This window comes from Oncorhynchus tshawytscha, unplaced genomic scaffold (genome assembly GCF_018296145.1).
Source record: "Oncorhynchus tshawytscha isolate Ot180627B unplaced genomic scaffold, Otsh_v2.0 Un_contig_3761_pilon_pilon, whole genome shotgun sequence".
NCBI lineage: Eukaryota > Metazoa > Chordata > Actinopteri > Salmoniformes > Salmonidae > Oncorhynchus > Oncorhynchus tshawytscha.
In genome coordinates this window covers 271,131-287,035 of record NW_024609794.1, presented here as the reverse complement: position 1 = coordinate 287,035, position 15,905 = coordinate 271,131, and the positions used below count along the sequence as shown (strand labels likewise).

Below are 15,905 nucleotides of genomic sequence, written 5' to 3'. Positions count from 1 at the left end.
CCCTTCCCCAACTCTCTGTTTCCCTCCCCCTTCCCCTTCCCCATCTCTCACACCTCTCCTTCCCCCCAACTCTCTGCCCCCCCTCTACGATATCTCTCCTTACCCAGTATAGAGGAATCCATGGAGAAGGAATCTCCGCTCCAGTGCTAGACACACACACTCCATTAGGCCTCTCTGGGTCTTAAGTGAGATTTACCAGGAGCCATACAGGTTTACTGTGTGTGTGTGCTGCAGAAGTGTATCATGTGTGTGTGTGTAAAGGTGTGTTCCTCTCCGTCTGCTCTACTAGGCGTTGACAGAGGCCTGAGACATGCCTGCTGCTGCTGACCAGTGTTCAATTTCAGCCCCCCAAAATACCCCCTCAGGCCTGACTGGGATGCCAGTGCCAACCACCACACACACACACAAGATGGAGGCCTTGTGAGCTATTGCTATTCATAGATAACCTCTCTGCTGGACTGGGGGGTTTCAGGGCATGGACAGGTGTGCAGGCAGAACTGTGGTGGAGGGAGGGGGCAAGCTGAGCCTCAGGGACATGAGGGTGGGGTCTGGGATCTGGGAGGTTTTATCACTATGTGAGTAGCATAGGGTCATAACTGGGGTGGCAGAGGTGCAGAGGTCAGTGTATTCAAAGTGCAGGGGGTGTCGGACTTCTGAATGAGACAGGGGTGGCTGTCAGGTTTCAAAAGGGCACCACCACCACATGACCATTCAGACACTTCCGGATTCCCCAGGAGGAATTCTCCTATCATGCTTTACTGCATGGGCCATTATTGGGCTGCTCGTTGTGTCTACCCTCAGAGGGCGCAGGCTGGCATGACATCACTATGACAACCACGATGGGCACCCAGTGACAGCGTCCTCTAGATTCCTCCGCTCCGTCCACTGGTGAAACTTTAGGTCAGTCACTAGGGAGGGATTAGCCAATAGCTAGCCAAAAACTACAAAGTGGAATCTAAATGTGACCACCAGCCATACAGACAGAGTTACTGGTCAGAGAAGACAGCTGGTGGCAGGGTGAAGGGGTGGGACGGAGTTACTGGTCAGAGAAGACAGCTGGTGGCAGGGTGAAGGGGTGGGACAGAGTTACTGGTCAGAGAAGACAGCTGGTGGCAGGGTGAAGGGGTGGGACAGAGTTACTGGTCAGAGAAGACAGCTGGTGGCAGGGTGAAGGGGTGGGACAGAGTTACTGGTCAGAGAAGACAGCTGGTGGCAGGGTGAAGGGGTGGGACAGAGTTACTGGTCAGAGAAGACAGCTGGTGGCAGGGTGAAGAAGACAGCTGGTGGCAGGGTGAAGGGGTAAGACAGAGTTACTGGTCAGAGAAGACAGCTGGTGGCAGGGTGAAGGGGTGGGACAGAGTTACTGGTCAGAGAAGACAGCTGGTGGCAGGGTGAAGGGGTGGGACAGACAGCTGGTGGCAGGGTGAAGGGGTGGGAGTTACTGGTCAGAGAAGACAGCTGGTGGCAGGGTGAAGGGGTGGGACAGAGTTACTGGTCAGAGAAGACAGCTGGTGGCAGGGTGAAGGGGTAAGACAGAGTTACTGGTCAGAGAAGACAGCTGGTGGCAGGGTGAAGGGGTAAGACAGAGGGGGAAAATACATTTCTGGCTTTCTCACTCTAATAGCCGAGCGATGGATGAGACTTGAAAGTATGGTAACACAAGAATAGTGTCTATGATGTTGAGGAATGAGATGGTTAATGAGGGTGGGGACAGAAACATTCAAGTTTTTCAGGTGAGGGTAACAAGGAAGTGATTCAAATGTTGCTTCCCTGCTTGAGAAGCGTAAACTCAGACAGAGCTCATTCCTGGAGAACACATTCCCGATAGTAAAACTCCTTTTACTTTTTTGTTTACGTTTCAAGTTATCGATTTCATTCATGGATTAATTCAATCTCCTGTGAAATATCTCTACTGCTGACTTGGGGATGAAGGTTAATGCTAGAAGACTCCAGGTCAAAGGTCAAACCAGGAGGGTTGGCAAGCACTCTCCCAAACACACGTATGCACTGTATGTATACACATTATCAGACTGACAAACACACAAGAAAGCCAAGTCACACTCAGCCAGTCTTTTTCCATCCCTACTCCCCTCCCCATCCTAGGGGCCAAGCATCTATCCATAGATTGTCATTCCAAGCCAAATAGACAGGAGTGGGATTACCATTCCTATAATGAGGACATGACAGGAAGTGACCATGTGGATTTGTAGACAAGCCTGTACTCCAAAGGAAACCGAGGTGTCCCACTGTGGTAAACTAGAGCTGAAGAGAAGACCCAGGTCCGTCTGTTCCATGGTTTATTTCCCCCTTGCAGTTGACTGAGCTTCCTGTATGCCAGAGTCTGGTGTTGTTGTGGTCGTTAATTCCCAAGGGTTTAGGCAAAGAGTCATCCGACTAGACAACATTTCCTGCCTGCTTCACTCGGGAGAAGTTTGGCTTTAGAAAGCAGAAAGTCTCCTTAAAATGTTATTCTGACACCATCATGTAATTACTTATATAATTAATAGTCGCGCTCACAATTTCAAACGTCACTCAGTGAGGATATTTCCAGGACTAGACACAAAAGTAAAAAGTAAAATAAATAAACTGGTCAAATAAAACAGTAATTTTAGGAATACCCTCCACTTTACTGAGAGATTGGCTAGGCTAGTCTACATTGTAACATCCTACTGTAAGTGTATAATGTAACACATGCATTGTAAGAAAGTAGTTATTTGGACAGAACAAAGATAACCGGTTAGAAAAATAAGCATGCGTGTGTGTGGCTGCAATTTAATTTGTCAGCGCATTCGGCTCTTCTGCAATAACCCAACCCCCTGCTGCCTGTCAAAACTAACGGGTTAGATTCACAAATGAGGCCGAGAACGCAAATAGAAATAGCGGAGCGGGCTTGACATTTAGATGGAAAGCTGGGTGTAGAATTGGACAGCCACAGTACCCAGTTGAATGCACTCTGTGCGGTTTCAATTGAGAGAAAAAAACGTAGTGTGAAAGTGGTTAACAGTTCACGTCTCAGTCTACCTGCTTACCTTTTCTTGCGCTCTGCTAAGTCTTTTCTGCATGCTCGTGGCCAGTTTCCCAGTGTTGATCCCTTTCCCCGTTTTCCCCTGCTCCTCAGCCATTGTACCGTTCTTTACTGCTCCGAATCCCCAATTAACAGCTATGCGATGTAAACGGGTGTGAGGATAGAAAGGGACAGAACTTGTCGAACAGGAGGAAGGGTATGTGCGGATGCGAGGGACTCCCCAGGACTCCGTGCTGCGTAAAAGCCCTCGATAACGGTGTGGGTAGCGCGTAATTGTAATCCCGATGACTGTTTCTGAAAGGTGCAACACGTAATCTAATCAACTAGTTTAACAACATAGTCCCACGTGTAATAACTAAGAAAAAGTAACTTTTTGGCAATTGACGCTGCAAGAAGCGAATTGAAGCAGCAAAGACCCGAAAATCGTCCTTGCTCGTCAGTCAATTGACGAGCCTTTGGTCCGTTAAGGAGCGATTACATTTCCCCTCTGCTCGTCCATCCTCTTAAAGGCACAGTAGTTAACACTTATTAGCCGACTCGCCAACTGTTGTGGGTGCAACCGGTGTGTGGGAGTTGCTGCTGCGAATAGACTTCTACTTTATCGTTTCATTGAATCATATGAAATATTTTTAACAGTCTACCATCTATGATTTAAAACAGTTATATAATCTGAGAGAAAGTAGGCCATCTGTAGGCTACATTTTGTTACATGTCGTCGTGGCCACAAAATGTAATCGTTATCATATTTGTATTCTGCATCTTGGTTTGAATGGGATTCACCGATGCAGTGTAGTTAAATTGAGATCATAGAAGCGTATTATCACGTGGAATTGTCTATCACCCTCGTACCGTATCATTGTCTACCAGTAGATGGCAGTGAGAGAAAGCTGTGGCAAGACTTAAGAAACAACAGTCTTAAATGCTTTATGAAGCCTTCATATAACTTTTATGGCTTCAGCCTTTAAAGGTGTTGCTTGGGTTCATATCTACAGCAAAGATAGTTACAATGTTGCGATTTATAATAGAAAACAAAACCAGGAGCATTTCCATAATATTTAATTTCAAAAAATAAATCTTTAAATATCTCATTTTACATAATATTAAAATCATAAATATTTCAGACATCGCTTTAATAAAATACAGTAAATGTTGCCTTAAAATATCATACCTCTAGATATGTTCTATACATGAAGCCTATACTTTCCTTCAGTTGCCAAGTTGCGACATCATAGTTGTGTCGTGTTACGGACATCTTACTATGAAGCAATCAAAAAAGATGAAAAAAGAAAATGCTTTAGATGTTCTTCATAATGGTAGCTTGATTTCAATGAGACACCTCTCAATGTTAAATAAAACAAACTCTCTCCCCTTTAGAAACTATGGTCTCACCACAGACACGACCAGGTCCACCTGTCCCATCTGTGTGAAGAGGACACACCCATTTGTAGTTTTTCCTCAGGGGTACCAATGATTTGTATACTATGGTGTGAGAGAACACATTGTCTATCTGTCCAGATTCATTCATGGCTCAATCTCCTCTCTCCAATGAAATAGGCGTGGTCAGTCATCAAGCCCCACCCTTTTCCTGAGAGTCCGCCCTCTGCATCAGTGTGCTAGACTCGAGAACAAGGGAAACCCCGCCCTTTTATAGTCAGGACCAATGGGGCATCAGTCCAGTGGGTCATCTGGTCTGTATATCTCCCAACCAAGCCAGTTACATTACTTCCTCTTCCCCATCTAGAGTCTCACCTCCCTGGGTCAGCCAGTCCCCAGGGATGGAAGTGTCCAGAGTCCAGCAGCAGACTACCTATCCAGTACAGTAACTGGGAGTACCAGTGAACCCCGGTGTCTCCAAAATGTCCGCCAGCGGAGCCAATCCAACGGTGCAGCAGGCGGAGCGGGGCGAAGGCCCAGTGGGCGAGGTCATGCCCGTCCACCACCGCGTAGCACGATGCCACCATGCCGTTCACCGACAGCGTCCCATGGCGGGTGAGGGGCGCAAACACACCCTTATCCTCCTGCACACTCACCCGGGAGATGCGCGAGAGATGCCCCACGCCTTTTCTCCCCTCCTCCCCCTTTCCAACCCCCTCCCCAGACACTGTGGTTAGCACACACTGTCCCGGCCGCGCGTCGCTGGCGTATACCGTCCTCATACTACCAGGAGTTGGCTCCGCCCCTTCAGAGCAGTTTCCCTTGGACACGAACAGCAGGTGGGCAGCGGTGAGTGACAGGCTAACCCCGCCTTCTGTCCCAATGGTGTAGAATTCCTTCCGGGTTGCGGGGTCGCGGTCCAGGAAGGTGAGGACCTCGCTGTAAACGAGCTCTCCGCTGCCGTCGCTCCCTGAAGAGGCGAGGACTCGCTCACCCGGCTGCAGGTCCTGGATCAACCTTTGACCCCCGTCCTCTAGGGTCACCCACGCCCCTCCCGGAAAACACCCCCCTGATTTAGCGGCAACGGAGTGCTCTGAGAGAGAGAGAGAGAGAGGGAGAGGGAGAGAGGTTGTGAAACAATGCATTCTGTGAGGTGGGTAGGTACACAGTAAGTCTACGCATAGCAAATATATTCCACCCTTTAAATAAATATTAGCTTCTTTATTTCCGTCTACTCCACAGAAAATAACAAAAGCTGGCTGAAAGATTAAAGCTGCTATTTGAATGTGTGTGTGTGTTTCCATCCCTCAGTTTGTGTGTGTGTAAGTCTGTGTTAATTTGTGTTTTAAGGTGCTGAACTTGATGTGGTACGTTGGGACTGTCTCATGTCTATCTACACACATATCAGTGCAAGGTAGGACCAAGGCCAGGTCCAGCCAAATGATTGGAGAATCAGGAAGTGGAGGTTAATCATCTGTGGACCGAGACTCCGCCCACTGCACCAACATAACCTCAAACTCCACATCATCTCCAATGTATGGTGTAACATGCTATGTACTTGGTTGTTCAGGGGTGAAGTTTCCTCTAGGCACAGGTCTAGGATCAGCTTCCGTTCCCCCAATCATAAGCTCCATTAGTGGGGAAAATACAAAACTGACCCAAGATCAGCATCTATGGGCACCTTCTTGGTAAATCATTCTTCTTCTTCTTCATTCACCTTTCCAGTCCTGAATGTAGTAGGGGTCTGGTTGGGTAGCGCTCCCTTGTGGGCTCTTTGTATTGGTGTCAGTTTTTGGGTCCCCCACTCAGTTTTATTTGACCTTTTATTTAACTAGGCAAGTCAGTTAAGAACAAATTCTTATTTTCAATGACGGCCTAGAAACAGCCTTGTTCAGGGGCAGAACCACAGATTTTTACCTTGTCAGCTCAGGGATTCAATCTTGCAACCTTTCGGTTACTAGTCCAATGTTCTAACCACTAGGCTACCTACCGCCCCGCCCCTCAGTAAGTGTTAGAATGGAGTTTCAAGGAAGCCTTGGTATTATGATGTCACTTGTAGCAGCAGATGAGACTTCTTGGTCTATGAAGAGATGTCTTTCTTGAGTGGTTTTTCTTTTTCACAGTTTGAGGTTTCAGTTGGAAAAAAAAATAAAAAATGGCGCCCGGTGCCGTCTTCCGATCAAGTCAAGGACTGGTGACTCGCAACCCGATCTGGGTAGGAAAGACAGAAGGAACAGAGGAAAAATAAATAAAGAGAGGATAGAGGGAAAATAAATAAAGAGAGGATAGAGGGAAAATAAATAGAGGGAGGATAGAGGGAAAATAAATAAAGAGAGGACAGAGAGAAATTAAATAAAGAGAGGACAGAGGGAAAAGATCATTTCAGGCACCACGTAGTACAAGAGAAGACAGTTTGATCTGTCTCTGCTCTGTTTTGCTCTATTCTGTGTTCTATACTGTTCCCCTGACAACCGAATCAGTCCTGAACAAGGATCATCGCTTAGCTACACTACTAACGTCTGTGGCTTTATCAATGAGGCTACATCAATGGGAGAAAGAAGAAGCAGAAGAGAGACACAAAGTAAACTGAAGCAACGCTGCACACCAACATATTGCCGCAGCATAGCATGCCAGTAACATAAGGGAATCATTTCTAGCAAAAGGGGGGTTGTGAGTGAGTGACCACATAAAGTTGCAGTAGCTACCTCTCCCTTAATGGTGAGTCACTCAACTGATCCTAATGTAAGCTTTAAGCAACAATGGCCAGGTCATAGATGGGTCAAGAGACAGTTGCAGTGAAGAGGGTTAGAAGGGGTTAGGGAAGAAGCTGAGAAGTCAGTCACCCAAAGCGGCTGTATGTCCCTCTAGCTGTGACCCCCCCCCCAAAAAAAGCAGGCGTCCGTTTTGATTTGATCCATAGTGACGAGGTGGCCACTGTTGAAGGGCGTCTTCAAGTGGTTCAGTGTTATGTTTAGTAAGGAATGTAGAGGTGATGCTGTCCCTCCTCTGCTAAGTGTCCAATGTGTGTCCAGTTAAGGTGAAGGCAGTCAATTCATTCACTGTGTATCAAATCATTCACTATCCATAATTTCACTATTATCACGTACCGAGAAAGAGTGAGAGGTTGTTTATTTTTCATTAGTGGCAGTTAGGTGAAACAGACGTCCATGCACAGTGTGTTACTGCTACATCCTCCTTCCTCCGGTCTCTCTCTGATGCTTGTTCAATCTCCCTCTCGCTCTCCCCTTCAGCCCTCTTTCCCTCCCCTCCTTCCTGCCCCTCTCTCTCCGTCTCTCACCCGACTTCACACTGCAGTGCACGTGGGCCTTGGACTCGTAGTAGACCCAGTCGAAGCCGGCCTCAACTGCCAGTCGAGCCAACATGGCGTACTTGTTGCGGTCGCGGTCAGAGGTCGTGATGTCGACCGCCCGTCCCTCGTAGTGGAGCGACTCCTCAGAATGGTGGCCGTCCTCATCCCAGCCCTCTGTGACCCGGAGGCGCACCCCCGGCCACAGGTTCATCACCGAGATGGCCAGAGAGTTCAGCTTGTCCTTGCAGCGCTGCCCGGGGAGGTTAAAGGGTTTTAAGGGTCATGAGAGGGAGGAAGGGAGGGGAGGCAAGAGAGACAGGAGTGTTAGAGTTGTGGGGTGAATCTACACGTGTCAGTGTGTAATAAAGTGCATTTATAACAGTTCATGGACTTAAAATGGCTGAAAGAATGATAACACATCATTACACAATGTAGTCCATAGCTCTTTCTCAATGGTCTTTCCTTGATTCCTCGTGTCTGCTTTTCTCACATCCTGCTCAGAAGGCATTGGAGGAGAAGATCAAAAAGTCCAGACACAAGCATTCGAGGACAGCCAATTGAGAAAGAACCCTGGTGCAAGAGCTATCCATCAGGCATCCACCCCATCCAACCAATGTAGAAGCCTGGGGCTGTTCAACAAACCAGCCACCCCACCACAGAAGGCCCAACTCCTCAACACCTCCCCCCTGCATCTGGCCAGCAGACAATGCCCCCCTACAGTCTCATCAGTCTGGGTGTTTGCTCTCTGTGGCGAGAGAGAGGAGGCTGAGAGTCTAAGTTAGGGACCGGAGAAATGGTGGAGAGGTAGGTGGGATAGGGTGGAGTGGTAGGTGGGATAGGGTAGAGTGGTAGGTGGGATAGGGTGGAGAGGTAGGTGGGATAGGGTGGAGAGGTAGGTGGGATAGGGTGGAGAGGTAGGTGGGATAGGGTGGAGAGGTAGGTGGGATAGGGTAGAGTGGTAGGTGGGATAGGGTGGAGTGGTAGGTGGGATAGGGTGGAGTGGTAGGTGGGATAGGGTAGAGTGGTAGGAGGGATAGGGTGGAGTGGTAGGTGGGATAGGGTAGAGTGGTAGGTGGGATAGGGTGGAGAGGTGGAGGTGGGATAGGGTGGAGAGGTAGGTGGGATAGGGTGGAGAGGTAGGTGGGATAGGGTAGAGTGGTAGGTGGGATAGGGTGGAGAGGTAGGTGGGATAGGGTGGAGAGGTAGGTGGGATAGGGTGGAGTGGTAGGTGGGATAGGGTAGAGTGGTAGGTGGGATAGGGTGGAGAGGTAGGTGGGATAGGGTGGAGAGGTAGGTGGGATAGGGTGGAGAGGTAGGTGGGATAGGGTGGAGAGGTAGGTGGGATAGGGTGGAGTGGTAGGTGGGATAGGGTGGAGTGGTAGGTGGGATACGGTGGAGTGGTAGGTGGGATAGGGTGGAGTGGTAGGTTGGGGTGAGGTTAGGGGGGTATTGAGGTAGAGGGGTGGTGTGAAGTTAGAGGGTATTGGACAGGAGGATAGAGGGAGACGTGGGTATGAACAGCCAGCCAATGCAGCTCTCCCCAAACTTGGGTCTGGTGAGGGTGAGCAAATAGAGGGTGAGAGGTCCTATTGAGGACCCTGAGGGTGTTGGACGTTCCCTAGTCACACACACACACACCAAGCACACACACACGCCAAGCACACCACACACACACACGCACTAAGCACACACACACTTGCCCTCAGATCACCTAAAGCTAAATTTGTCATTATTTTTGTCACCATCTCATTCACAATAGGAAACATGACACTACTTTCTGGAGGTAACTGTGAACAGAGCAGGGTATTCAAATCTCATCCTATATGAGGTCCGGACTACTGCTGGTTCTCTCTTCTACCTGATAATGAATTGCACTCACCTGGTGTCCCAGGTCTAAATCATTCCCTGATTAGAGGGGAAGAATGGGGAAAAAGCAACAGAACTGGCTTGGAGGTCCAGATTACAATTTTAGGGACATGTAGACAGTGTGACATATAGCTTCTGCAGACTGAAAGGGTGGGTTAGGTCACAGGATTCCCTAAGCCGGTAATATACACAGGCCCTTACTGTTTCACCCTGTGTACATTTCTGTTCAGAACACATACAGTGTACGTGTCTGGTAGGTGTATTATATATATATATATACACATATAAACCGAGTGTACAAAACATTAGGTACACCTATATGTACACAGTGAATTTGGAAGGTATTCAGACCCCTTGACTTTTTATCCACATTTTGTTACGTTACAGCCTTATTCTAAAATGGATTTTACATTTTTCCCCTCATTGATCTACACACAATACCCTATAAAACCGAAATACCTTATTGACATAAGTATTCACTCTCTTTGCTGTGAGTTGAGCTCAGGTGTATCCGTTTTCCATTGATCATCCTTGAGATGTTCCGACAACTTGGAGTCCACCTGTGGTAAATTAAATTGATTGGACATGATTTGGAAAGGCACACACCTGTTTATATAAGGTCCCACGGTTGACAGTGCATGTCATAGCAAAAACCAAACCATGAGGTTGAAGGAATTGTCTGTAGAGCTCCGAGACAGGATTGTGTTGAGGTACAGATCTGGTGAAGTGTCCCCAAGAACACAGTGGCTCTCCATCATTCTTAAATGGAAGAAGTTTGTAACCACCAAGACTCTTCCTAGAGCTGGCCGCCCAGCCAAACTGAGAAATCAGGGGAGAAGGGCCTTGGTCAGGGAGGTGACCAAGAACCCGATGGTCACTCTGACAGAGCTCCAGAGTTCCTCTGTGGAGATGGTTGTCCTTATGGAAGGTTCTCCCATCTCTGCAGCACTCCACCAATCAGGCCTTTAAGGTAGAGTGGCCAGATGGAAGCCACTCCTCAGTAAAAGGAACATGACAGCCCGCTTAGAGTTGCCAAAAGACACCTAAAGATTCTCAGACCATGAGAAACAAGATTCTCTGGTCTGATGACGCCAAGATTGAACCCAAGCGCATTGTCTGGAGGAAACCTGGCACCATCCCTACGGTGAAGCATGCTCATGGCAGAATCATGCTGTGGGGATGTTTTTCCGCACCAGGGACTGGGAGACTAGTCAGGATTGAGGGAAAGATGAACAGAGCAAAGTACAGAGAGATCCTTGATGAAAACCTGCTCCAGAGTGCTCAGGACCTCAGACTGGGGTGAAGGTTCCCCTTCCAACAGGACAACAACCCTAACCACACAGCCAAGACAACGCAAGGGTGACTTCTGGACAAGTCTCTGAATGTCCTTGAGTGGCCCAGCCAGAGCCCGGACTTGAACCCGTTTTAACATCTCTGGAGAGCCCTGAAATTGGCTGTGCAGCGACGCTCCCGATCTAACCGAACAGAGCTTGAGAGGATCTGCAGAGAACAATGGGAGAAACTCCCCAAATACAGGTGTGCCAAGTTAGCATCATACCCAAGAAGACTCAAGGCTGTAATCGCTGCCAAAGGTGCTTCAACAAAGTACTGAGTAAAGGGTATGAATACTTGTGAAAATGTGATATTTCAGATTATTTTTATGAATTTGCAAACATTTCTAAAAACCTATTTTTGCTTTGACATTATGGGTTATTGTGTGTAGATTAATGAGGAAAAAAACAATTTAATCAATTTTAGAATAAGGCTGTAATGTAACAAAATGTGGAAAAAGTCACGGGGTCTGAATACTTTCCGAATGTAGTGTATACACTACCATTCAAAAGTTTGTGGTCACAGAAATGTCCTTGTTTTTGAAAGAAAAGCACATTTTTTGTCCATCAAATTGATCAGAAATAAAGTGTAGACATTATTAATGTTGTAAATGAGTATTGTAGCTGGAAACGGCTGATTTTTAATGGAATATCTACATAGGCGTACAGAGGCCCATTATCAGCAACCATCACTCCTGTGTTCCAATGGCACTTTGTTTAAGCTAATCCAAGTTTATAATTTTATAAGGCTAATTGATCATTAGAAAACCCTTTTGCAATTATGCTAGCACAGCTGAAAATTGTTGTCCTGATTAAAGAAGCAAAAGAACTGGCCTTCTTTAAACTTGTTGAGTATCTGGAGCATCAGAATTTGTAGGTTCGATAACAGGCTCAAAGTGGTCAGAAACAAGGAACTTTCTTCTGAAACTCATCAGTTTATTCTTGTTCTGAGAAATGAAGTCTATTCCATGCGGGAAATTGTCAAGAAACTGAATATCTCGTACAATGCTGTGTACTACTCCCTTCACAGAACATTGCAAACGGGCTCTAACCAGAATATAAAGAGTGGGAGGCCCCGGTGCACAACTGAGCAAAAGGACAAGTACATTAGAGTGTCTAGTTTGAGAAACAGATGCCTCACATGTCCTCAACTGGCAGCTTCATTAAATAGTATCCACAAAACACCAGTCTCAACATCAACAGTGAAGAGGCGACTCCGGGATGCTGGCCTTCTAGGCAGAGTTCCTCTGTCCAGTGTCTGTGTTCTTTTGCCCATCTTAATCTTTTCTTTTTATTGGCCTGTCTGAGATATGGCTTTTTCTTTGCAACTCTGCCTAGAATGCCAGCATCCTGGAGTCACCTCTTCACAGTTGACGTTGAGACTGGTGTTTTGCAGGTACTATTTAATGAAGCTGCCAGTTGAGGACTTGTGAGGTGTCTGTTTCTCAAACTAGACACTGTAATGTACTTGTCCTCTTGCTCAGTTGTGCCCTGGGGTCTACACATACATACATACCACACTGAGTGTATGAAACATTAGAAACACCTTCCTAATATTGAGTTTCCCCCTTTTTGCCCTCAGAACAGCCTCAATTTATCGGGCATGGACTCTACAAGGTGTCGAACAGACTGAAACAGGGATGCTGGCCCATGTTGACTCCAATGCTTCCTTCAGTTGTATCAAGTTGGCTGGATGTCCTTTGGGTGGTGGACCACTCTTGATACACACTGGAAGCTGTTGAGCTTTGCAGTTTTTGACACTCAAACCAGTGCGCCTGGCACCTACTACCATACAATATTCAAAGGTATGTAAATCTTTTGTCTTGCCCATTCACTCTCTGAATTTCACACATACACAATCCATGACTCAATTGTCTCCTCCCCTCATCGACACTGATTGAAGTGGATTTAACAAGTGACATCAATTAGTGATCATAGCTTTGGCCTAGATTCACCTGGTCAGTCTGTCAAGGAAACAGCAGGTGTTCATAATGTTTTGTACACTCAGTATGTATTCTACCGCATGATTTCTATTAAGTGGAGACATGGGCAGAGGCACTGCCACTCTCCGCCAACTGCACAGCTAAACTCGGGCTAGATTGGTAGTGGCCCCTATAGGTTACAATAATTTTTTGACACTATGCGTCTTTTACGTGTTGCATTTGGATAGGTTTAGGCTATTAGTTTGGCCAATGTTGTATTTCAAAATCTATGTATGGTGTTCTAACTTATTTTTCCATGTCGGTCCTCTCAGGTTCACCGGGATAAGAATAGCTCATTGCAGAGTCCCAATAGATGCCTTTTCACAGAGTGGTGTGGATTTTAACATCAATTTTTTTCCTCTGCGGTCGCAGACACGAACTCGAGTCCATAAATCAGTCGATTAATTTTGTTGGTTTTACTTTCAAGGTACAGATCGACGGGGTTTCTGTAGGCGCGGTTTCGCACTGACCACGAGCTACACAAACATTCGATGTCGAGTTGACAACACGTGCCTGTGCAGTGTGCACACCTATGGCTTCAGCCGCTGAACAGTCACGTCTGTATGCGCGCTCCAGTGCCACTCGCGGGCAGGCAAGTCACCACTGCTGATTTAAAAATAAGAGGCGAAAAATGTCTATAATTAAGTCTTGAATGCATGTGAAGTGGACTATTTTTGCACATGTGCTTCAAAAACAAACAGAAAAATAACACAAAATGGTGAAAAACAAACAGGAGGTTGTCTCCTGTGGCAGGCGGCGGCGGTCGCGCTCGGAGCACATAAATTGTGCGCAGGTCAAGTTAAACGCGCAGCCCTGTGTGTTTGTGTGCGCTTGGAGCGAGGTGACAGCTAAAAACCCGAGTGAGATCTGGCACTCTGTTTCCACGTGGGGGACATAAATGCTCGCCTTTCAGAGGAAGCCCGTGGTCACAAGAGGCAGATATAAATACTTTATTCCTAGGGAATTGAAGTCAAATAAATTCCACTCTCGGAACCACATCAATGAGCGTGTCGTAAAAAGTCTGACAGTCCAAAAGGCGACCGTTAACTCTGGCCAGTCAGGCTTAAACGAACTGTAAACATTTGCATATGCACCGAGTCAGGCTCTGACCAAGTAGGACGATTGGGTGTTTTTCCCCAAAAATGTAAAAACAGAGGACATAGTGTTTTAATTACATGCTTCCACTATTCCGTACTTTTATAGAAGGGGTTGCGTTATAAGGTTTGTTGCAGCTGCCCAGCTTTACGCATGCGGCAGCCCCAATTTAACTCCAAATATCTCATGTGATGCTATTTCAGCTCTGCACGAAAAATGTTGGAACCAACCATCAGACCAGTTATTGGAGCCGCCAGTCCAACTTTGACTGATGTCCTGCGGGTGACCTGATGAGGGCCAGACTGGCAAACCTCTCCATATCCCAATACCATTCTGAGTCACCCTCCATATCTATCATGTTGCCAACAATACGCTCTTTGGATTGCGTGACTCAAGCACGTTGTGCAAATACGCACTCTGTAATCAGTGCCGTGCACTGCTCCTGGCCAGGAAACCAAAGTCAATAACACGGCATCGATAAGACAGGTCCACGGGTTTAAAGGCTGTACAAAGTACAAGAGGTAGGCTTTAGGGAGCTACCCAATCCCACATACAAGTGTCCCAAGTGCAGATATGTGTTTGACATGGCCAATGAAGCATGATATCACAGTAGGGCTTTACGAATCTAGTCTATCCAGCGTATAGGTTAGTCTTACCTGTGTCATCATCCGGTCTGCACCGGTGTTCTCTTCATCTTTAAATATGATGTCAGGGTTATAGTTTGGGGTCAGCTCTTTGAAGCGCTCCGAGTTCCGTGTTATTTTCCCCTCATATCGACCACTCGCACCTAGTGTCTTCTCCGCTACATTAGGGCTGAACTGCTTGTAGGCAAGTGGCGCAAGCTTCCTCGGTGACCTCCTCTTGCCATATCCCCTTCCTGGCCCGCAGCCCTCGCTGACCTGCGAGAGAATCACTGCGCACCCGGCGAGGCACACCACGAGCCTGGGGAGTAGCATTCCACTCACCCACGCCAACGGACACCCCAAAAGGAGGTGACAGAAAAATGTCACTGATCAATTTAAAACACCTCCTCCCCCTGGTCGCTGCTTATCTCCTTTCACAGGGTAAAAGAGGGGGAGGAGGACAGTTACAAATTAATCACCAAGTCCCCAAAACTCGCCATATCCCGGCGCGCAAAAAGACGCTGCGCTACTGGAGATGGAGTACAGCGCCGGCGTCTTTTAAAACCCCCAGGTAAGATCCCCTATAATAAAGTACCGGCGCGTTCAGCTGCTCCTCTCACGGTGAACGTCTCGTCTCACAGTTCAAGCGGAGACACGCGCATAAATAGGGAAAAATCGTTTATCTTGGCAGACAGGTTCAAAGCCGTTCCCTTAGCTGTGAGAAACTTCCCTCAGTCAGACAGGCCCCGGTGCGCAGACTGACTGGGCTTTTTGGGTAGCGGTCAAAGGGTGTCCCCGCAGCGGTTTTCCTGCCACTCGGCTTGGCTCTCAATGCGTGGCCTGTGGTGCAAGACTCTCAGCTCAACTGGAAATGGAAGAGTTCCGAAAGATCAGATGCCGTGGAGGAGACCGCGCCCTGCCAGTCCTGCCCTCTGTCCCGTCCCAGCCTACCTCTCCTCCCATCTGGTCAGCCCGGCCGAGCCATTTCACTTTATTGCCCACACGCTCGGCTCTTTCTGCTCAACGCCACTGTGCGAGACAAACAACACCCTACAGCCGTCTAGACTCGCGCACACACCGATACTGTCCTTTGGACCCGTGTGATTGTCTTGGACTCATAACCTGGTGAAAGACACACGCGCGCGCTCCCCCCCTCCAGAATATTGTTAATGCGAACATAATTGAATCGCCCTCAGTAAGAAGCGCGGTAATTGCCACATGCATGTCCGATTTCTTGGGTCCGGGAGACAGTCAGGAATTCCAAAACCCGTCAACGACTCCCGTACCCTCACTGTGGTC

General features: G+C 47.6%; 2 protein-coding genes across 10 annotated transcripts in view; both read right to left on the bottom strand.

The window, feature by feature from the left end:
* bin1b (bridging integrator 1b) overlaps positions 1-3,551 on the bottom strand; it is a 49,927-nt gene extending 46,376 nt beyond the window's left edge. For 2 of the 9 annotated variants that reach the window (XM_042318158.1, XM_042318161.1), the window contains exon 1: positions 3,030-3,551. In XM_042318158.1, the coding sequence (XP_042174092.1) occupies positions 3,030-3,122 (93 nt within the window). In that variant the 5' untranslated portion in view covers positions 3,123-3,551. The remainder of the gene's footprint in view (positions 1-3,029) is intronic. The other 7 variants (XM_042318165.1, XM_042318166.1, XM_042318159.1 and 4 more) reach the window with 6 other exon arrangements.
* A 513-nt stretch (positions 3,552-4,064) lies between these two features.
* Positions 4,065-15,702, bottom strand: LOC112238884 (indian hedgehog B protein-like). The gene is made up of 3 exons (XM_042318151.1): positions 14,640-15,702; positions 7,698-7,959; positions 4,065-5,492 (listed from the first exon to the last, which is right to left on the bottom strand). The coding sequence occupies exons 1-3, from the start codon at positions 14,937-14,939 to the stop codon at positions 4,771-4,773; spliced, it is 1,284 nt and encodes a 427-aa protein (XP_042174085.1). The 5' UTR covers positions 14,940-15,702; the 3' UTR covers positions 4,065-4,770.
* Between the last annotated feature and the right edge of the window lie 203 nt (positions 15,703-15,905).

Coding starts and splice junctions, on each gene's coding strand:
- LOC112238884 (XM_042318151.1), bottom strand. CDS start 14,939: ATGCTACTCCCCAGGCTCGTGGTGTGCCTCGCCGGGTGCGCAGTGATT. Junction 7,960..14,639: donor CAGACCGGATGATGACACAG/GTAAGACTAACC, acceptor CTCCCCGGGCAG/CGCTGCAAGGACAAGCTGAA. Junction 5,493..7,697: donor GCACTGCAGTGTGAAGTCGG/GTGAGAGACGGA, acceptor TCTCTCTCTCAG/AGCACTCCGTTGCCGCTAAA.